General features: G+C 34.5%; 1 protein-coding gene across 13 annotated transcripts in view; it reads left to right on the top strand.

The window, feature by feature from the left end:
* Window positions 1-24,449, top strand: part of LOC150105480 (histone deacetylase 5-like) — a 430,130-nt gene that overhangs the window by 229,147 nt on the left and 176,534 nt on the right. For 8 of the 13 annotated variants that reach the window (XM_090394187.1, XM_090394195.1, XM_090394193.1 and 5 more), the window contains 3 exons: window positions 574-686; window positions 6,875-7,000; window positions 14,968-15,068. In XM_090394187.1, coding sequence (XP_090250313.1) covers window positions 574-686; window positions 6,875-7,000; window positions 14,968-15,068 — 340 coding nt within the window. The remainder of the gene's footprint in view (window positions 1-573; window positions 687-6,874; window positions 7,001-14,967; window positions 15,069-24,449) is intronic. The other 5 variants (XM_090394190.1, XM_090394189.1, XM_090394199.1 and 2 more) reach the window with 5 other exon arrangements.

The following is a 24,449-nucleotide window of genomic DNA, read 5'->3' as shown; positions in this document are numbered from 1 at the left end:
TGGTTGTGCCTCCTCCAGTAACGAAAAAGAGCGATATTTTTCTTCCTTGGATAATGAATTGGGAATTATATTTGGTACTATTTCTTGTTAGCAGAAAGAGTTTGATTGGCAGGAATACACACTGTGATAACATAAACTCTTTTAACGCAATATTTATTTATTTAATTTCGACGTGTGATTGTTTCTGTCTGGAAAGCAGCATAGTGTTAGGTAAGTGCATTGGTTGTAAGTTTAATCTCCAAAAATTCAATTATATATATATATATATATATATATATATATATATATTTTTTTTTTTAATATCAGTGTAATAATTTTTGACGGACTCTCGACAAGTTATACAATCAATTTCTTGTTTTCCAATACCAAAGTAGTTCTGCACAACCAAGAAATATTTCTTTTCATTTTCTTATGTAAATCTGCTTGCTAATGTATTCTCATCGCGTCTGTATTGAGTATTGTTTTCTATTGCCTATTCTCTTCTCATGTGCTTCTTCTAGTTCTTAAATGCATCCTTCTGTTTCCTTCCCTCTCTTTTTCTGCTCCTGTACTTCCACACGCACTTCCTGCTAGGTCCAGGAATCACAGTTCATTGGATCAACCTTCTCCTCCCTCAACCGTTTCTCCTTCTTACAGGCATCCACTCTTGGGCAAGTACGACGACGACTTCCCGCTTAGGAAAACAGGTAAGCATATTACCTATTTATAATATCCTTCTAAGAGAAAATGCTATATATTTGTTTAATAGTTTTATTAAGTGTAAAATAATTAAAATAATAGCAAAATAACTATTATATTTAAAAAATATTGATGCAAGAAATATGAAATTCACATGCACTGTTATCTATTTTTCATGGAATAATAAAAATAATTTTAATAATAATGTGCACAGTATAATCATTGTGGATGTCTAAATATCTCATTGGTTTTTGCTTTCACGTTGCATAAGACTAGATAACCTTGAAGAACATCTCTGTTCAGTTCTGCTCGCCCTCGAGATTTTTGAAAACGGAGTTTGAGGCACTAACTCCTGATCTTCAAGATTGATCAACTGTGTATATATAATATTATAATGTGATAATATAATAGTACCGGTTTTGTTTCATATTTAAAATGGTAAAATAGTAACCTGTAAGTAGTATGCAGCTGCATTATAATAGGTATTCTAATTTGGATTAATTCCTATACACAAATTTTGCCACATCAATTTAGCAATTTATAATCGATCCTATTATGAGAACAGGTAAGTAATAATTAAATGTCGTCCCGTTTTGTGCAAAGATTTATTTCATCAAATGTGGAGCGTAATGAAGTATATGGAACATGTACTTATTTCGAATGTGATACTGACTTCAGTATTAAAACAAATTATCAAGTCAAAATTTGTTAGGAATCCGAGTTTCTCTTACAGCAGAGGGATTTCATATGACTCATGAAGACCTTTGAATCTACCTGCTAGCGATAACTCTAATTTTTGTTTCTTTAATCTTTTAAATTAAAATTTTGGAAAATGAAGGGTAGCCGATTATAAGGATTAAAGCGTATTCAGTTTGTATTTTTTTTATTCCTTACAAGATTTATAAGTTAGCATTTTTATTCTAATTAGCTTCCTGCTTGCAAGAATCAAATCGATTGTCCACTTATCCGATTCCTCTGAAATAGTTGGAGACCTCTGCCATGAAACAGTGATTCTGTTTCAAAAGAAGCAACCGTGTATTTTGGAAACAAGTGTTCATTGTTAATGTGTTAACGTTATAGCAGAGAGCTCTTGAATTGTAGGATGCGAATACATAGGGACTCGCGAGCAATTTTTAATACTTAAAAATAAATTAATACATCTACACTTAGGTAGTTTAAGGTGTTCCTTTCTCGACGAAATTTAACTAGTAAAATTACAGACCCATCTCTAGCAACTGTACAAACACAGTTGCTTGAGAGAGAGAGAGAGAGAGAGAGAGAGACGGATGGGAGGAACAGTGGTGTATGTACATATGGGTTTTGTATTTTGGGCCATTCTTCCTTGTGCCAGCCCATACCATTGCCGGATGTACTGGTCTGAGCCGAACATGAGGACCAGATCTTCGCAAAGGTGTGTTCAGATTGAAATTCTCTGGAGGCTTTTCAGTTGTGTTAGTTAACCTGTCTTTTGCAAGGTTCTTCGTCCCAGAAATTTGGGAGGAAAAATCCTTTCATCCATTACACACAAAAGAGCAGATAAATACTGTCCTCCATAGTAGCCTTAGTTGCTTCTTCGCAGTTCGAACCAAAACAAGCAAAACTACATAATTTTCCTCAAACCACGTATCAGTAGTCTACTGGTTCATTGTCTTGTTGAAAGCGACGTCACTCGTATGTGTCGTAAAACTATCACAGTGTAGGATTGGGTTGTTAAGAATTAGCGATGAAGCAACTATGAGGTCTGTATATTATGTCTATTAACTGGGTGTTGTTTTTGGGATGTTCCTTCTCTCGCGTTTCCAGAAGAAATACAACAAAACAAAAACAAAAAAAAACCTGCCACCTCTATATGAAACAAGCTAGCTCGTCATCAGTTGAAAATAACAAGTAAAGGTTCGTCGCGTTCTAGATAGATTTGAACCTGAGACTGTGGTGTGCTATGGAAGTGTTCACAGTATAGAAATCATTACACTATACTGAAGTGTTGCCTTTCATTACTCTCGGAACCACAATAACAGATTGAGCTCATAATAGGAAAAAGACCACCAAACGCTGCACTTGGGATGACATTCCAGTCAGACGTTTCCCACGCATCTTTCACATCCGTTCCCGCCAGACCGATCAGAAAAGGATATAGATTGATTCACCTTTCCATATCATGGATTTCCAACGCTCTGTGTGCTGGCCACGATTTTCTTTATACTGCTGCAATCTACACTGTGGTTGAAGTTTGCACAGCTGCCCTTCTATAGAAACTGAGAACTTTGCAGCTCTGTATGTAGTTGCTTTCTACTGAGCTGAATCCTAGTAAACTATTCGAACTCCTGATTGAATCATTTCAGCATTAGATGCCAATCTGATAATCTGAAAAATTATCATCTTCAGATAATCAAGAATGGTAGGGACGATTTCAAGACACCGACAGTTTATTATTATAAATCATTTATAATTATCAGTAATAATAATTATTTTATCAAAAACAGTGCAGTACCATCGAAATTTCGTTTAAATGTTGTTTAAAATTTCTCATAATTTAATTAACAACTATATATAATTAAAATGTTTTACTTTTAAGAATATTAATTTCAATTATAAATTTAAAGTATAAAACTTAATTATTAAAGGAACTCACAAATATTTAATTAAAAAAAAGGAACATGAGCTCGTGTTAAAAAGATGTGCATGCATTATTTGAGGATTCTTTTAAAATAATTATGACCTTTCTAAAAGGAAACAGAACAAGTGCAAACGACTCTTAGAAATAATTTTCCTTTATTTTTTACGTTGGAAGGCAGTTTTAGAGAGAGCCATTTTGTTTTAAATTGCCTTATCGATTCCATCAGTTTAAAAAGCAATAAGAATAAAAGCTAAAGATTTACTCCAACTGCTCTACAGTGTTGACTTAATGATACAAAACAGTTGTTCTGTTCATAAACATGCGGTATCGTTTCTATTCATATCAATAGCTCAGAGATAAAGTTCGAGTAGTCAGATTATTTACTAGCTTTTGAGTTATTTTCTTTGGTAAGACCTTGTAAAATGGTATCGCAAAGTCTGAAACTAATGGTTAATAATTTTAATTAAGGGGTCGGAGAATTAAGAGTTGTGAACTGTTAATCGAATAATGAATATTCTTTAGGAACTGTGAAGACCCGATATGCTCATTACTAACTGATTGTACTCCAGGAATGTGTGGGTGAAAGCTAACAACACCGGATAGATCTCCTGCTATGGTATTCATGCAATATTATTTTGTGATTACATACGATATATCAGTATGCAATCACTAAATACCATAGTAATTAAATAGTGATCGTTGTGTAAATCATATGTGGTATTCAGGTCGCGACTAGATGTTTGGCCACCCGTGGACAAATCAATCCCTTCCCTGCTGCGTTCAATTAACAGTTCTTTTAATATACTTCCTACAACAGGTTTCTTCCGTCTACCACAGCCAGTGAACCGGCAACAAAACAAATAAAAAAAGATCATTGTTCTTTGAGACAGCGGCGTTATGCGTGTATGTCTAATTACAGAAATTCAGAAAAATATTTTTTTGTTATTTTTAAATCCTTCAACAAAAAATTAAGTGATTTGTATAAAGCCTTTACATTACTGTCGCCATCTAGATTTGACTCAGATGTAGATTCGGTATTACTCCTATAATGGGCGTGGTTCTGATGGTATTCACACATAACGATCAATGTACATATCCTCTTATTTAAAATTAAAATGTATTTAAATGCAGTGTCATTGAAATTTTAAAAAAATTCACTCTGCTCTCCTAAACAGATACTACCATATAATGTTCATTCGAACTTGCAACTGTAATTCCACTACTTCCTACTTTTTTTTTTTTTTTAAATCCGGGCGGCGCTCAATGAACAGCAGTTTTCAGTTGAACGTTAGGCTTAATGTACTAATTGCTCATATTTTCCCTCATCAATGTTATCTCTGTTCTGTGGAACAGTACTTCTCCGGTTGTATTTCTGATCTATATGGACATCGTAGGGTTTCTCATCTCGGAAACTCGAATATTTCATCCTATAAAATAGACAACCTGGCTAGGGGAAACTCATCATTTGAACACATCAAATGCAATTAAAATTAATAGACATAATTCACTTGCCCCATAGCTTAGTTGCTGCGGCCATAATTCAAAACTAATCAACTCAACTGTTTTTTTGAAGCAACTACAATCGTAGGCATTGTTTGACTGAAATCTATCCAGAGATCTAGGTGTTATAGAACTTCAGATGAATGTTAATTCATTCATGAATTCAAATATTCATGATGGAGGTCGCACAATTTTTTTCTAACGGAGTTCACCTCATTCGGACTCCGTTAAAAAAAAAAAAAATCATTTAACCTTTGATATCCACAGTTATAGGTTATAGGCTGTTATAGAAAAATATTTTAAAAAAATACAAAAACGGTATGATTATTTATTACAATTTTAATGCGTTTCTTAATTATTTAAAAAATTAGCGGATTTATTTATTTATTTTTATTTAAAATGAATCAGCGTGAGTTTATCATTAACTTTTTACAATACAGTAATGAACGATTAATAATAAAAATAAATAAATAGTATGTAAGAAATTATAAAAAGCTTGAGCATCTCGGATAATTGGATAGTTCTTGAATTCTGAACTCGGGCTAACTTCCTAACCGCTGATGATTACTTCGAGAAAAAGTTCATTTATTGATAGTTTGACCACATTTGATATTTTCATCTCGCATTACTATACATAGAGGCTGGAAATTGGGATTCGTTGGGTTTCCAGCTTTCAGAGGATCGAGCAAAAGGACAATCGAGCGATTTGTGAAATCATTACATGGTCGTTAAGTTACAAAGGCCTTTAAAAGGGGGCAGTTTAATTTATAATACAATGCAACGAAAGATGCACCGTATTATAATTGAAAAAAAAAAAAAACCTGAAAAATTTCAAATTTCAGTAGTGGAAATGAGTATTTTTCTTCCAAACCACTGAAATGTATAATTCGCTTTGCATATTTGTCCGCGGTTAGAAATTTTCCTGGCCGAGAAAAATTACATTCATTAACACATACAGTATTGCTGTAAGGGAACAGGTGTATTGATTATTATAATATTTGAAACATGTTCGCTCAAAATAGTGGAAAAGTTCACAAAATAATGGGAACATTCCGGACTTTTCTCTCTCCAAAAATGAGACAAAATGCGGAACTCGTCCTTTTTTGTTGAAAAAATGTAAGCATAGTTTAAATCTTATGAAAAAAAACCCAAAAAAACTTTATTATAAAAACATAAGTATTTACTGCATTTTTTAAAAACACATTTTATGTATACAGCAAACTCAGATTATCATTGATGCGGATTATCCATGCTCGTGTTAAAAAATATATATATATTTGAGGATTCTTTTAAAATAATTATGATCTTTCTGAAAGGAAACAGAACTAGTGCAAACGACTCTTAGAAATGATTCTCCTTTAGCACGTTTGTTTACATTTATTATTATTAACATCTGATCTCCATGGAGTCAAAGACTCATGGTGGGGTCAGAGGCTATCATGAGTCAGGGACGCGTCGATAATTCCCCATCATGTCAGATAATCGGAAGTTTACTGTATTTGAATGAAATATACAGTGTGTGTGTGTGTGTATTAGGTTAAGTCGTTTGTTTAATTGTTTTCGTTTTTTTTTTTTGTTGTTGTTTCTGTAGTATTTTCTTAAACTTTGTTTCCATACCAAAAAGCCTATCAAAAAGTTAGTGAACTGCTTTATTGGAATTTGAGAGAGAGAGAGAGAGAGAGAGGGGGGGGTAAATAAGCTATTTTTTCTTGTGGCATTTTTAAAGCATTCGTACGATCATTAGTCTCCATTTTGTGCTGTTTTTAATATGCGTCGTCACAATAGAAATAATGGGAATAATATCTAAAAGGCGAAACAGTTCAAGAGGTCACTATCTCGTAATAATAATAAAAAAACACCAATTCATATTATATGAAAAAAAAACTTTTTGATAGGCCTTTGTGTATGTATACACACTCCCACACACACATAGTGCTTATGAGATGAACAAAATAACTGCATGTCTGCACGATAATACTAATAAACAGGCATTTAGAATTACTAGATGCATTAACCTTACTTGCAGTGCTGTGCCTGTTTTAGACGCTTATAGTTGTGCTTGCATTTTGTCACTTCTAGCCTCCGAACCCAACCTTAAAGTGCGTTCGGTGCTGAAACAAAAGGTTATAGAGAGACGCAGTAGCCCTTTGCTCAGACGTAAAGATAAGGGCCCTATTCCCTTGAAGAGGAGGCCTCCTCTCACAAGTACGACTGTTTTGTCATGTTTTATAAAATATATATGTTTGTATATATATGATGTGTATATATATAACATTTAGTCGATGCATGGTATGAATATGTGAAATTTCTTCTAACACTGATTCTAATAGCTAGACATATGAATAGCATGATTTTGCTAAACTAAATATTATATAACATTTCTTTTCTTTTCTGTGTATTTTTTTTTTAGTTAAAGCATTTTTAAGTACGAGATATTTATTCTAGGAATAATACTCGCTTTCATTATGTCCTTTGTAACAACAATAATGTCCTCATCTTAAATGAAAATTTTTGAAACACAATAAACGCTTTATGGATTATCCTGATATTTTACTATTTCGAGAAATATTCCAAATAATCTTACCTGATTGAAAGTAAGTGTACCTATTTTCGTTATTATTCGGATTCATTAAATTTCTGATATTGAAATATTCATTATTCTTTTTTTTATAACAAATATATTCATAATAACACCATTAAAGAAAAATTGTTATGCATACATGCATAAAAAATTAAATTGAAATAATAATTTCAAAAAGGTATATCCAAATGCATGCCTCTTGTAAAAATGGCAGTCGTGATTTCTGGTCCCTTGCCAAGGAAAGGGTGCAGCTTCTTCCCTTCGTTGCTTCCACCTTTGTCCCACCCAAATGGCACCACTGAAACATTACTTAAAGACTGAGTAGACAACCTGGCATCATTTTTTCCTGGGCTAGACTACTAAGGTAAATCACCTCTTACAGTACCAGAAACAGTAAGTTGTTTAGCATCAGAAAAAGCATAATTTTGAGCAACCTAGATAAGTCTAGGTTGTTCAAATATTCTTCTCCCATCACTACAAAAAGTCTCTTCGTAGTTAATTACCGTTGCATATTGTCTCTGTGCTCTTCTTATGACATTTATCCCCTGCTATTTTTTTGGAATGGGCTGAAAAGAAGTAAGTTATACAGGCGTACCCCCTACTTACGAACTTTCAAGATTCGTACTTACGAATACTTTCATGGGCTAATAAATTGCGACCCCAACTCATTTAACGAACATAAATCTCCGCGCTTACGAACATTTTACGATGTCCGAAGTTCATTGATATATTAATAAGGTTAACACTATATCTTATGAAAAAAATAAAAATAAATTCAGCTTGTGAACGAATTATTATGTTCGTAAGTTGGGGTTCGTCTGTATTATGAAAACATGGAAGCAAGCTGTTTTCCAAAAACCAATTTCGCCATATCTGTGCATTATCCTTACCTCATCCTCTCTGAAATAAGGGAAGCCATCAAATAGCTAATTATTCCCCAAATGAACTGGTCAGTTACTCGGCTACTACCAATATAGATTCCGATAGACTCGATCCACAGCAGATCTACTAACATCACTCATCTCTGAACACAATCCAAAGAGTTTGGAGAAACTTATGCACTTTTGAGATTTCCAAAGTGTTTGATCTGGTCTCACATGGAAGCATACTTAACAAATTACCATCTTATGACTTAACTTTCAATCTTTCTTCCCCGATCATGTAAGATAGTAGCCTTTCTTTTGATTTCTCTATCTGTGCTGGAGCACCTTAAGGTACTCCAACATCGGTAGCGAAATACACCGCTCTATATGTAAATGATCTCAGATTCTATTCGTAGTTTTGCTGATGATAGTGCGCTACATTCCGCCTACTCAAAAATAAATAAATAAATAAACCACAAAGACAGAAGTTTAATTCAGATATTTCGATCTGAATCAGATCATCTTCAATGAGCAGACAATTCAAACAAGGTAGTATCACCTCAGTGGATTTCAAAAGATACGTACTAGTGCAATACTGTATTAAGATTCTCCCAAATTTTAGGTAAAGAAAGGTAGTCATTACAGTTTAAGCTGGGCAGTGGAATGACACTTCAACACTCTCATTGACGAAACGCTAGAATTCGATGTGGTAGCAGTGTAGTAGACGAGTCTGGACCAGAAGATTCTGTGATCGGTGTTAACTCCATGCTGTGCTGGACCAGACTTTTCAAACTTGTTATAGATTATATAAGACCGGTGTTTTTGTAGTTTTTTCTTAACAAAACCGTCCTGTTTGACCAAATTAAAAAAAAAAAAAAAAAAAGAAAAAGATAAGCACAAGGAACTTGGTCAATACCTTAGTGGGACAGAGGAGAGTGTTTATCCTTGGTGAAAGCTGACAAAAAGGAAATGGGGGGGGGGGAGAAAAAAACATGGACACTAGATTATATATCTTGAGACTCTTCGAAATTGGTTCAGAGATTCCAGTAACATAAGGAATTGGAACCTTCGGTACACGTTCAGGGTTCTTAGGAATAGGAATTCTGTGGGGGTGAAGCCATTCTATTGCATAATACAGTTATCTCTCGATTAATGCGCCCCCGATTAGTGCGCCATTTTTTTTCGATACCCAAATTCGATTAGTGCGCCTATATGCATCTTAAAAATAAATGTTACAGATTTTAAAAATTTTCTATCTATACATTTTTATGGCTAACTATTTTAAAAAATCACTCACCAGAATGAAATAATTTAGTTACTGATTTAAAACATTTTACAGAGTTATTTTTTTTTAATGGCATACTACACTACTTCCATGTACACTGTGTATACTATGTTCCAAATTTTTACCGCCAAAATTTATGTCGTCTGCTATAGTACGCCCACAGATTCGAGACCCTTTGACACTTCTGCGCATGTTACAAAAAGGAGAATCCATTCCGATAATAGGGTAATCAATCCGTCTTCTGGGATGAATTGTTTATTATTACACGTCGGAAAATTAACTTCTCTTTTATGATCATTGCAGTTTTTTAAAGTGGTAACTATTTTGCTTGTATAACAGTTGAGAAATTTTATGTATAAAGCACGTGATTTCGCATTTTAGCGACCAGTTCGTACGTCCTTCATTTCTTTCTCCCCTTCAATGATAACGTCCGATAGATAATTAAATCTCATTCTGAAGAATTGAGTGATTCCAACCTGCTAAATTTAGATGCACAGCAGGAAGATCCCGAAGAATATGAAGAAAATTTAATCACTGATAGTCAGCCAAAAGAGATTTCACAGAAACAATTTGAAAATATTTTTCGTACAATCGAAGTTTTTAAGAAACAATGCTTAGAGGCTGACCCTGATGAAGAGAGAAGCAGTAAAATTTGCAGAAGAGTAGAAGAGGCAATAGGGCCATACCGTCGGTTGTATGAAAAAAAAAGAAACAAAATGCCCGCCAAACTACGTTAGCTCAATTCTTTGTTAAGAAGTATAATAATAAAATTTATATTCTGAATATGTTTTATTGTTCCTTCAGCTTCATGGTTTTCCTTTAACTAGGCCCTGAGACATACCTTAATTCTTTTATAAAAAAAAAAATAATTAAGGGTCAAAAAAGAAATCCGAGGAACGAATTATACATTTTCCCATAGGTTATTATATTCGATTAGTGTGCGTTTTCGATTAATGCGCCTGTTTTAAAGAACGCATTAGGCGCACTAATCGAGGGATTGCTGTACGTAAAAAGATATGAAGTTGAAGTTTCAAATCATGATGATTGGAGCAACTAGCATGATCTCTTATTCAGTAAGGTTTCGATGATGCTCATTTATTGAGACGGATGCTGTGCAGAATATTGTCATATATAACGGTCAATGAAGGGAGGTTAGCGATAAACTGAGGTAGTCAGTACACCAGAGAGAGAGAGAGAGAGCGGGAGAGGAAGAAGAATGTCCAAGAAGGCTAATTTCCGTTCTTTTCTATTTCCATGGTGAATTTGATGCGGAAATATGTTTTGATTTTGGTTAAAAGAGAATGGGACATCTTTACAGTGAAGCCATATAGCGAATTCAGAATGATAGGTGAAATTATATGGAGGAGAATAGTGTCTTCTAGATGCCCAAGATAAAAATTAGCTAAGGCATGAGAGAGGATACTGTGGAAAAGCTTCTGACGATAACTAAAGAGTTTTAGCAAGAAATCTTTGTGAATAAGTGTTGATATCAGTAGACTGTAAAGGTAAGTTTTTATTTTGGGAAACACCTGTTGAGAAAAGATTACATGAGCATCAATCTTATACCATCTATAATAAACTTGAGAAGTATGGTCTAGCACAGCATGGTCAGACTCTTATGGTCTAAAACTCGTCTACTACACTGTTGGCTCTTCAAATTGAGCATTTGTTAAGAATGCTGAATTGCCCCATCTTAACCACTGTCTTTCTTTACCTAGTCTTATCAATTGCAATAAGGTTTTTTTTATATTATTATTATCTCGCAGTTTGTATTGCATTGCTGTAATAACCCGCAAGTCTTATATTTTGAAATGTATTGTTTCCACCTTGTTTAAATTGTCTGCTAACCGAAGATGATCTGTTTGATTCGGATCGAAATATCCGATTTAATGTTTAGAGCTCCATACCATTAGAAGCAAGCTCCCTAAAAATGATTCATATTTTTCAGAAGAGGAGGCCTCAGTTAACCAATGTCCTTTTCTTACAGAGATTTATTCCACGCAGGCATAGCTTTCTGTTATATTTTTTACAGGTATTTTCCTGGTCGCTGTTCTACCGTAATGACATCTATCATTCTTCCATGTTCCTTTTAGTCTACAATATGAGCACAGCTCAATGTCTATTCCAAGTGCAAAGTTACCGAACTTTCTTCCTCTTATCTCATTCTCTGTAAAATATCCTTCCTAAAAACATTACAACCTTTATTTATTAAAAAACAAAAAACATACACGTGTTCTTTCTTGTCGCCTGCCTACACATGGCACAATTTGCTAACAGCCGTTTCAATCTCTTACGTGGAGACCTGATATATAAACATTATTCCCTATTTTTTAAAAACAAGATTGTACTGTTCCACTCTCCCCCTCCCTTCAGAGAAGGTTTTTCAAGAAACACTAATACTAAATACAGTCGAAGCCAAAGACAACGTAATATATCATCGATGCATCACACAGTCCACATTTCTCATCACAATTTACATGATTTCCATATATCGTAGAGCTGATATTTGGGAATCCTGAAACTTGGGTCTAAATACCCAGATTACGTATAACATTTTTGTTTTTAAATTTTGTTCAGTAACAGATATAACTATATATCCGAGGAGTCCCTGAAATATATTATTGATCATAAAAGTTAATGAAATGAACGTAAAAGCAGTTTGAACTATTTAAACAAGGTTTACTAATTACGAGGGCAGGAATCGACGAATCTTGAGAGAAAAAAAAATTACTCAGTGGTTTTCCAACTAGTCCATGATTATGGTTGATAACATTCTCATTAAAAGTTATTAGTGGTAATTTCGTTAAAAATAAAGTAATTTATATAAAAGAAATTGGTCGCTAAATCGCGGCAGTCGAGTGCACTTCTGCCAGCATGCTGGAGACGAAAGGTGATAAGAATACGACAGACAAATGTTGCCATCTTGTTTTCCTATTCCTAATTGATATATACATGCACACGCGTTTTCTATCGTTTTGAATTGCTGGTTAAAACCCTGAGTTTTATTCTGATAAAATATAAAAATCGCCGGAAAAAATATCCTCCATCCGATGACTACAATCGAACCTATAAATTCTTCTTTCGGTTATTAGTGTTACTGAAGTCATCCACGACGCTAAGCAGGTATGTTTACAAATTATAATTATATATTAATATACAAATAAATACAAAAATAAATAAAATACAAAAAATAATAATAAATAATAATAGAAAAAAATCCTTAGCCACGGTACGAATGTACAATACGTTTACTTGAACTTTTCGTGGGCGGAAATCACATTTACCCATTATTTATTGCCGGGTTAGTCGAACAGTTAGCGTTTTTGCTTGCCAACCAGTAGGCTGTTGGTCCACATTCTTAATGTGGCATGTGGTTTCTGTACGCGTGTGTGTGTTGGGGGGATATTACTGTCACCCATTGTGAAACTACCATACTACTTATCAGAAGCCTGAAGTGGTTGGAAAAGTACCATGTTTGGTCTCGAGAACAACTGAATAGAATTATCTAAACCTTAACTCACCCACTGTACAAAATGTACTATAGGTTTATAATCTTCCTTGGATAGGATTCGCATTAAAAATACATATAAAAACACGATAAAAAATGTACTGGTTAGAGAAAGTACGTGCGTCATTTATTATATTAGTGCAATAAATGTTGGCGTAATAAATGAATAAATGACGGTGTAGTAAACTTTACTCAACTAAAACTATTTGATTACAGTAAAATCTTCATAGAACATATAGAAGGAAAAAGAAAAGAAATGAAATGAGACTCGCTAATGAATAAAAAAAAAAATATCTACAAGCCACTAAACAGAGTAATAATGCATACATTTCAACACATACAAAAATGAGAGAATTATGTGACGTTTCACCTAATTCTCTCATTTTTGGTTAATATTTCTGTTGTTGCGGAACGGTAAGTTTGAAAATGTGACTCAGCCTCCCACGTTATTTCTCTCTCCGTTCGGTCGATAGAAGGGACGATAGTTTGCTCTTACTCTCTAGTACTTTCCTCTGACGTCAGGTTGAATGAAACGTTATAGGTCAAGGCCAAGGACGAAAATATCTGCGTATAAGATCGATTTATCTTTTTTTGCGTGGCTGTTTGTGATCGTCGGTTATAAATAGAATGTAATACTAACAAGAAACCTGGCGAAGACAGGGACCAGGTGAAACAAGACTTTTTTGTATAAGTATAGAGAGGGGGGGGGGGAAAGAATCTTTTTTTCAGGCCAGAAAGCTAGAGAAGCTTATTAAGCATATGTGAACTGCTTTATATATATTCTTTCAAGTTGTACTAATCACATTTTTAAGAAATAGATGACGGTTTACAACAAAACAGATAATTTATTTATAATAGATACATGGTGCAGAAAATTTATAAAGTTTACGTTTAATCGAAATTATAATGACACAGTTAAGCAAGTAAAGGCGCTGTTAGGTAAACCTTTCTTGGTAATGCTAGTGCTGGTTTGCAGTATTGATTGACAGTAATTATAAGTTCAGTTCTAGTAGCAATCTTTGTACCCCCCCCACCTCTTTTTTTTTTTTTTCTCAGCCATTTCCTGAGTTGATCAATCTTTGGCACAGGCAAGTAGGGGTTTTCCTCTAGAAAAGTGGTGTTTTAACCCTGCAGCGTAGAATAAAGCTTTCGTAGAACTCACACTATTTAACACAATAATACCAGTTAGGATTAAGAATACCAGAAGGTGGTGCTTATCTTACCCTTCTCTCCTTATTTGTTGGTCTACAAAACGTTACCAGACATGAACTCAAATGTCGTTATGACGAAGCCTGACTGCCTACTGATTTCCAAAAGTTGAGCTAACAAAGTTTCACCTATTTCTTTTAGAGAATGAAAATGCATTAGAGATTAAAAAAATTTTTTTATTGTTTTTATTTATTTAATTTTTAAAAAAAACAACAACCCAATAAAAGGCTACAAAAAAATAAGACAGCAGAAGATGCATAAAAATAAGCATGTTCTTTTGTGTTGTGATTTTAGAGGACCGTTAATTGCATTCTTTTTATGATTTTTTTCCCTTTAGCAAGTAACACTTTTGCTTTGCTGTTTTTTAAGTAACGAGAAAAGCATGAATTTTTAATTTATAAAGCATGAACAAATGATTAATCGATCACTATTTAACAAGTGAAAGAGAAAAAAACTTTTTTACTGAAAGAATTGCATATAATAGATATAGACGAATAATGGAAAAATGGGAGCAATTTCTCCCTTGCTTTAGGCTACATTGGGGGGGGGATTTCTTATGATTATTTTTGGTTTGTTTGGTATATATTTTTCGAGAAACGTTTGAGAACTCAAAATAAGCTTCACTATAACTTTCTTATTAGTAAAAGGAGCGCATGTATTTTGAAGAGAGAAATTAATGGAGAATTGTACAAATAACACATATAACGAAAGTATTCTAACTTTCAGTTGATGGCAGTAGCAAGGTGGATTCCAGTCCTGTCTCTCCTCCTAATGGAGCCAGCATTCATTCGATACCTTCCAGTAACGGGCAAACTCCTATCCAAGAAGTAAGTAGCTTTTATCACTGATTCTTAATTTAAATTTTGGAAGTTTTTTGAAAGGTGATCCAAAACGTCCTGTTGAGGGAGGGCATGGTTTTATTGATCACCTTAAATTTTTTTTTTTTGTTGTTGTTGTTGATATCCAATAGCTTCTCACCGTAAAGTATACTGTTTAGTTGCTCCGAACAGAGGCGTAGCCAGGTTACTGGCGCCCTTGGCAAATTCTTAACTATGCGCCTTTTTTTTTACAGTGTGACAGTTTTGATAACTGTTAAAATAGCATGCCACTGGTACCTTTCTGACACCGGCGCCCTTGGCAACTGCCCCAATGCCATAGCATTCCCACACCTATTCTGAAAAGTCTGAATTTTCACTTTCGTCGACGGAGGAAAAGGATTCAAATGGGTCATCTGCTAAAATAATAAGATGCCTTCTTTAATTAATTACATAAATACTTTATGCACGTGTCCTTCCCCGGCATCTTACAATTCAAGCTAATTGTGATAGTGATCAGTAATTTTAAAACGGTCTTTTAGTATGAAGTCTAATAAAAGAAGACTGCTATTGTTCTAGGACTGGTAGTCTTAGTGAAATTCAATTCCAATCCGAGTCTTAAGTGTAGCAGTTTTGATTTGTTAATTCTTGTCGATCAATATGTAATATATCAAACTTATGAACCTCAGCATGGTTTTTATTAGAAATTATATACAGTGGCTGTAAATCATCTCCTGCATATTTAGGATTTTCTTCACTGCTGCGTATAAAGAAGGTCATTCCCCAACACACACACACTAAAAAAAGTTGGGTCGTTAATGGTTTTGTTCTCTTCTTGGTTTCGTTGTCTTTCTCCGAGAACTTCTGCCATAAAGTATACTGCTTGTTGGTTTCCGTAGGTGATAGATCCAGGGAGAGAGAGAAATGGAGAAAGTGCCACTTTCCGCTGAAGAAATTGAAGCAAAATAATGTTATGAATTTTCATTTAAAACTAACATAAAAGAAAGTTCTGTATACGACCTGTTGAATTACGAGCTAATTGTGTTATTGGTCAGTAATTTTAAAACGTTTTTTTTTAATTACTAATTAATAACACAAGTTTTAAGTTACTTAAGTTATTAAGTTACTGATCAATAATATGCGTTTTAAAACTCGTATAATATAAATTGAACATGTCGACTTCAACAAAGATTCAGGAAGTGTTTGTGCATTATTGAATACTAGGGCGACCTGGTTGTGAAGTCATTTGTCTCTACGCTTGGGTACAGGATAAAAACAATGATATTTTGTGTTAAGTATAAATTTAATAATTTACATTCGTCGCAGGATAATTTTAGTTAATCTCTCAGAATCCATTACAAAAATATATTACGTTTGTAGGCGCGGTCCCTGTAGTCTCAAAAGATGAGTTTGAAATTTTTATATTTTTTCAGATTTACTGTAAAAAAATCTAATCAAAATCATATATACGAGGGGGAATCTCGAAAGTTCTGATCAACACCTAGAACAAAAATCATATTAAAGTAATTGATAGCACCACAAGAAAGAACATGCTAGTGGCAGAATTATGAAGGTAACTTGTGTTCTTATATTCGTATATCCTCGTATGTTCTTTCTTGTGGTATATCAGTTGCTTTAATATAATTTCTGTTCTAGGTGTTTATCAGAACTTTCCAGACCCCCCCCCCTCCCTCGTAGCTATATAGAGCCATATCGTATGAAATAACTCTGAAGGCCAGGAACTACAGAGAAATGTTTGGACGTCAAAATTACTACTTTGAGGGTCAATCCTGAAAAATGATCGAGCTCTTTAAATTTAAATTGTCTAGTACCCTGGGAGTGTAAGGATAAGGTGTTATTGAGCTATATAAAACTTTGATCATGGCAGGAGGTAACAGCAAGAGCCAAGCCACATTTAGAACTTCATTGGCTACAGCATTGCCATCCATTACCCTCCCAGGTCATAGTCGCCTCGTACGACATGCATGAACTACATTGGGGCTATTCTTATCCCGGGCCACCACACGGGTTTAACCGCATCTTATCCTATGGATGTATTTTCTATATACAGTATATATATATATATATATGTGGCGATTAGTTTTTACTCGGTTGTTATACATTTCAAAAAATAGATTTAATGACTCCAAGACCGAGATAACATATAAAGATTTTAATGATAAATACTACTAGTTTCGGCATATAGCAGCCTTCTTCAGGTATTTATAAAGGAAAGGAATACTAATAAACATTGAATTATTTAAATAAACAAACTGGAAATTACAGGTACAAATTGCCTCACATAATCGATACATAAAAACGTTGTATTTTTCAAGTTGTTCCATTAGTATTTATCATTAAAATCTTTATATGTTATCTCGGTCTTGGAGTCATTAAATCTATTTTTTGAAATATATATATATATATATATATATTATTGATTATTGATTTGCAAAGTGGCGCCGCGTAGTGGTGACATATTCGATAAACATTTAAGCACCATTACCCTCCCAGGTCATAGTCGCCTCGTACGACATGCATGAACTACATTGGGGCTATTCTTATCCCGGGCCACCACACGGGTTTAACCGCATCTTATCCTATGGATGTATTTTCTATATACAGTATATATATATATATATATATATTATTGATTTGCAAAGTGGCGCCGCGTAGTGGTGACATATTCGATAAACATTTAAGCACCACGAGCAGCGTAATTAATCGGATACGAAGGAGGTAGAGTAAATACCAAGTAACACTACTTGCTTATTACTTTGAAACTAGAAGAGCGCTTTTTTTTTTGTTTCTTTGTTTAAATTTAACTACTATTTTTAAAAACAAAACTGTGTTTCCGTTTTTAAATTTGTGACATGACATGGGACAAGGATAGATCCGAAGTTCTGTGATACCAGTGACAAAGGGGGAGGGGGGTAGAAAGAGATAGGGGAAAACTCCGCCAGAGGAATTTCTTAGAAAATATCAAATCACAATAACGTGTTGTTATTGTGATGCGCGTTTGAAGTAAACAAGAATAGGTATAATGTGTCTTAAATAATCCACTTTATATGCCGCTGACGTTTTTACATTGGCTCCGTATTTGTAGCCTCCGTTTTTATGGCTGACTGCTAACGGACAGTAGGTCGCGGAATGCAGAGATACGAGGACGAAATACATCGGTGCCAGTACAGTTTGAGAGTGTTTATATTTGTCACAGAGATCCAAGTATAGCTCCCAGTTGCTCTGCAGAAGGTTCTAAATTTGTTGTGTTTTGAGTTTGGCGTCTGTTGCAGAAGTTAAGAAATGAGCGAATTTTAAAACAGGCTGTCAATGTACTGCTTGCGGTGGATGACTGTCGATTTGTTATATTTAGCACGTTTGTTATATTCTGCAGCTAGCGTAACGATCGTGAATGTGATACTGTATACGTAATATTTCAAAGCTAATTAATAAATAAATAGTGTCAGTTTTTATCTCTCTATCTACATAATGTCGCAAAGCCATTCTCTCGCCAGTTGAACCCCAAAATGGTATCATACTTACTGAAAACCGATTGAATTGTTTAAGACTAGCCTCTGTCGTACGTAGCACGTTAAATCATACTTTCTACTATATTCGATTTCTTTTATCGTGGAAATAAAATAACATATTCTTAAAAAATAGTCAAAAAATCGTTAAGACAAGAAAATAAAGTATAGTAGCTATTCCTTGTGTATATATATATACTGTAACTAGAGCCGTTTTTAGAGGTTTCTCAAGCGAATGTCTCAAGTTGACCGTCCGTGAAAAGCGCGAGGATTAATTAACCATTTTGATAAAATTTAATATATACGACTTGGAAAAAAAAAAGCCAAATAGTTTTAATTTTTGTTAAAATCTCACAATAACTTCCACTTTACTTGAAGACAAAAATGCAGTTTTCACTTCTCTGTGATGGCTGTAGTCTGTACTTTGCTCCTAGAATGACACGTAGTGGAGTAACCTTTGAACGCAGATTTTCATCATGTGAGATACAAATAATGTCCAGTAAAAGTAATATGGTCTCGTATACTAATCTTGACTTTTGATTTTTATTTATTAATATGTTATCTTAATATCATGATCCTGTGATGTTACTTTCATGTAGAGTAATCCTTCAATTATCCAACCAGAAAACTGCTCTCCTTCCTGTGGTTGGTTGGATAAGGGAAGATACAAAAACATGGTACTGTATCAGAAGTCATTTGACACTCTAACTCATTCAAGGGTCAGTTAACTGAAGGTTGGATAATTGAGAGATCACTGTATTTCTAATTTGTTTCTACTGTATCTTTGAAGTCCAAGTCCACAATTAAAGAAGTTTTAGATTACAAGGTTACTGCTATTGTGCATCAGCATGATTATATTTCATGATTTAGAACAGTTGAATCCCACTACTGAATATCAATTGTCAGAAGAACTGTCTTAATTGACTTTGCCTTGAATGTTAGACAAGGACATGTTATGTTAGTGCTGGTTGTCATGCATTCTCTTTGGGTTATCCTTAAAATGCAGTGCTGTGGCGAAAGAGGCGTCCGCCACGGACGCAACTAGATTTGGGGCACAAAACGTAAAAAAAAATTAAAAATAAATAAATAGATATAAAAGTCTGCTATTTTATATTGTATTTTTAAATTTCGGCAATACGCCGCTTTAGACACACACATTCTGCAACACACTGCAATTCATTTTGATGGGGTTAATAGTAAGTATTTAACATATTGCATTTAGTAAAATTTAACTTGTTACATTTAAATTTTTCAAAATTTTTGTCATTTTTGGGTTAGGGGCGCAAGTTAGAAGGGGTATACAGGTGCTGTATATCCTCCTTACTGTACTGCTTAAATGAATAACTGTTAAATATAATCCCAGCTTTGGGGGGAGGGGGAGGGGAGATTACATATCTGACAAAGAGAAGAGAAACGATGGGGGGGGAGGGGGATTGCTATATGAACATCATTTTTGGATATACCTAAAATGATGCTCATATAGCAACAAAGTTGAAGCAGTTCCTGTGAAAATTTCCTGCTTTTTAAAACCTTTTAATTACTTAAAAAAAGATTAAAAACTGATGCATGTAAGCAGATTTTTGCCCCAGAAATCTGCAATATGGTCAGCTCAATGATAATTCTCAAACACTCTTCTGAAATTTAGATCCATTAACTTTACTGCTTGACAAATTGTGCGAACTCTATTCGCTACACAAAAATACGAGGTGCACAAGGACTCCCCCCCCCCCTTCCAAAATTATTTTAATATGTCCAAATAAGTCAATAGGAATTTCATAAAGTAATTATTCATGGTATATCTGTGTTTTCTTAATGTTAAAACGATTTTATTTAGAAAGTTTTTAAACTGCTGTCCAAAAGCTAAGGATGAACTACATTTTTACCTGTATACAATAGCATTTTTATGTGTATGGCTAAATGGGGACATAAATTTATTGCCAGCTTACTAATAAATTATATTACATTAAACTAATATAATTATACTAATATTAGATTAAACTAAAAAAAAGTGTTGCACATTTCGTACAAGTTGAATTGCAATACATTTTTGGCAAAAGTTACAAATTTCGTAAGGACGTAGTTAAGGAATTAATGTACAGTGCTTACAGAAGACTATGCAGAGAGATATTTTAGTATGGAATATGTCCCCCCAGCTCTCGCAGCATGCCATGCTTCATATCGAGTGATTCAGGAGTTCTTGAAGCAAACTGGCCCACTCCTCCTTGAGAGCAAGGATAAGGCCTTGTTTGTTTTTTGGAGGGGAATTTCGAGCAGCAATGCATCTCCCTATGGCATCCCAAACATGTTCTATGAGGTTGATATCTCCGGAGCATGCTGGCCATTCGATTTGATTAATATTCTTGGTCTCCAGAAGTATCTTCACTGCTTGTATGTGTGATGTGGTGTGGCACTGTCATCCATAAAAATGAATTCTTCACCTGTACTACCATAGAACAATCGACCTTGATGTTGAAGAACTTCATTGCAGCATTGTTCACCAGTCATAGACCCTTTTAGCACTTGGAGCTCAGTGCGTCCATTAAGCATAATGCCTCCCCTTACCATGACTATCAGCACCACTACATCTCTCCCTTTCAGGGACATTCTCGCGATGTAAGTAGTATCACTTTCTTTCCAGATCAAGTGTTGTCTAGAATTGGAGGAACGACTAAAATAACTCTCATTTGTAATGAGTATATTAGCCAACTGGTGTCCAATTTTTATGGATGCACCACTGAAAATGTGGTCTACAATGAGCTGTGGATAAAATGACACAGACTACTGGTCTTTGGGTGTATAGGCCTATTTGTCGCAGACATATTTCCACAGCTTGTCAGGATATCTGCATAATTGTGCTTGTGAATGGAGCCGACTTGCAAGCAGACATGCTGTGGTGCATCACTTATGTTTTGCTGTTATAACCAAAAATATGTCTTCATACTCCGTAGTAGAGCGAGGATGACCTCTTAGCAAACATCAGGAACATTCCATTGGTTTAAAACGCTGCTTAGATATAATGCTATGTGAGATTCCAAACTCTGTAATTCTGTAACCTTCTTCAAGCTTTCCAATGATTTTTCCCTGTGAAATCATATAGATGATGTCTTTGAGACAGAAGGCATCCAAGTTTGCAACTTTATTCCTTCATGAAAAGAGCTTCCTTCAAACACAAATTCACTTAGAACAGCATTTTACCATTTATCCTGTTGAGTGCTGCCATGTGACCTCTTTGCATGCAATTCCAAAATTTGAATGTGTATCCACTTTCTACATGAAATCATCAGTTATACAAATTGCTACAAGTTGATTTGGCTGAATTTGCCATCAGTAATCTTCAGAAATAGTGTTCATCTTAGGTTTTGGTCACCAATATATTTATTTAGCTTTTTCACCTTTGGAAGAAACTCACACATATTGCTACTGTTGAATAGTTTGTCTGTGTCCAAACATCTGTCTCCTTTCTGTGTACTTCTTTTTGCATGCGATAGTTCCTGGCTATTTCATAAGTTAAGTTTTTCACAACCACCTGCCTTGTATATACTTTATTAATGTATAAGGCTTTGATTTGTACACAGTATATGGCCTGATCAAAGCCTTATACTGGGGAACCATAACCTAATTGCCTTTATATGTCAATGTCCTGTTATTCTCCATCACTCTCAGATCTCTCATCTCAATGCAGTCGCCTGGTTTTCAGGTGGATAAGAATGCATTGCAGAAAGTCCAGAGAAGGACATTGAAAGTTTTTCCACTTGAGTATGTTATAAATTAAAGATGCCAAGAAATTATATTCTTGATTTCATCCTTTATCCAAGTGTAAGCAAACAAAGTTTGCATATGAAGTAACTTCATGACAGGGCAACTCATATATAGAGGCTGACTTCACATCAGTTGCCTTAGTATCCCATAATGCAATGCACATATCATTACATGTAATAATGCTATGCATTGCGGGAAGGGCCACTATCCAGACCTGTTTTGATCTTTATTGAGGTCTCATCATCCTCTATATATGAGTTGCCCTGTCATGAAGTTACTTCATGTGCAAACTTTGTTTGCTTACACTTGGATAAAGCATAAAACCAAGAATATAATTTCTTGGTATCTTTAATTTATAGGTCCAGAGAAGGTTTACTAAGCTGATGTCAGGTCTATGGAATGTCAGATAGAAGAAGAGATTGAGGGAATGCAGCTTACAGAGCTTTGTGAATAGAAGAAGAAGGGATATGATTTAGGTCAGGGACTGTTACTATATTAATGTGCAGTAGATATTTCATAGAGTTGAGGGTGGCAAGGATAGAACTAGAGGCTATCCATGGATGCTGTATAAGGAGGGTGTGAGCAGGGGAGTGAGAAGCAGGTTTTTTGTGTGGAGAGTGATTGGTGTGGTACTCTTTAAATTTTTTTGCCAATTCCACTTCCATTGGCTCAAATGCAGAATCTTATGATCTCCCATAAATGGCCTCCCCTTTCTTCATGATATGCCTGCATACATTATTCTCTGATACCTATCATTCAGCCACTCTCTTATCCATATTTCAGGCCTATTTACATGGGATGTATAACAACCACCAAGTGAAAAAACTTCCATCAATTTATCTCTCTAATCCAGAGAATTTTAATAATAAGGTGTGACACCTTTTGGCAACTTGTATATGGAAATATGACTTCTCCATTACTTCCACCTTAGTTCCACCACCTCTGGGTCTGGCTCCCACTGATGAGACCTCAATAAAGGTCGAAACCAGTCTGGGTAGTGACCCTTCCCGTAACGCATAGCATTATGCATGTCTGCAATGGGATACTAAGGCAAGTGATGAGAAGTTATACCACCTTTGCCATGAGTTGCAACAGTCCTGAAAATACTTCAGGTGCAAACTTTGTTTGCTTACACTTGAATAAAGGATTAAACTAAATAAAATTGGTAGCATAGCCAAGTGAAAAAAACTTCCATCCACTTTGATATATAAAAATCAGTTTCAATCAATAAAATAAATGCCAACCAAGCTGACCTGGTTGGCTGAATGGTATGGCAACATACTCGCTTTCCAGTCTACATGCTGTGGGTTTGAATCTCACCATGGTCATGGATGTTTGTGAATGTCTTTAGGGAAAAGATGAATTTTTCATCACCTTATGAGTATTCTTATTCCTTGAATCTTCTCTCCATGTATATTTGTGTGCATATTTATGTTAGAACATGATGTTAATGATGATTAGGTCATGTAATGAAAAGAAATCCCACAGGTACTTATCATTATTAGTTTTGGCTAATATATAATTAGCCAAAACTAATAATGATAATAAGTACCTGTGGGATTTCTACCATTATTATAAGTACCTTTAGGATATATGCTATTATTATTAACTTGAAAAAGTTCTGTGTTTGGTCTCTAGAGCATGGTTTTTTGGATTTTGTTAATATAATTAAAAATACAAAAAATGTGCATATAAATACATGTATGTATATTTTATATTTTTTGTCAATGATATGACCTTGTCAATTTGTGTTGCCGCTACCCTACAGTGTTGTGTCCATTAAAGTCATCCATAAGAAGTATGGGTTCAGGCAGTTACAAAATAAGGTTATCAAGATTGATTTCATTTAACTCAGTACCCAGTGATAAATACATTGAACATACATTGAAAAAATATTCATATAAACGTATGTATATTTTTTAAAATTATATTAACACAATCCAAAAACCCTGCTCTAGAGACCAGACACATAATTTTTCAAGTTAATAATAATAACAGTATATAATTAGCACGATCGTATATTTATCACTGGGTGCTGAGTTAAATGAAACTGATCTTGATAACCTTATCTTTCAGCTGGCTGAACCTATACATCTTATGGGTGACT

Source organism: Typopeltis vanoorti, chromosome 6 (assembly GCF_054136105.1).
Source record: "Typopeltis vanoorti isolate ZY-2024b chromosome 6, IOZ_Tvanoo_1.0, whole genome shotgun sequence".
NCBI lineage: Eukaryota > Metazoa > Arthropoda > Arachnida > Uropygi > Thelyphonidae > Typopeltis > Typopeltis vanoorti.
The sequence above is the reverse complement of the archived record's forward strand: the minus strand, read 5'-3'. Positions and strand labels throughout refer to the sequence as shown.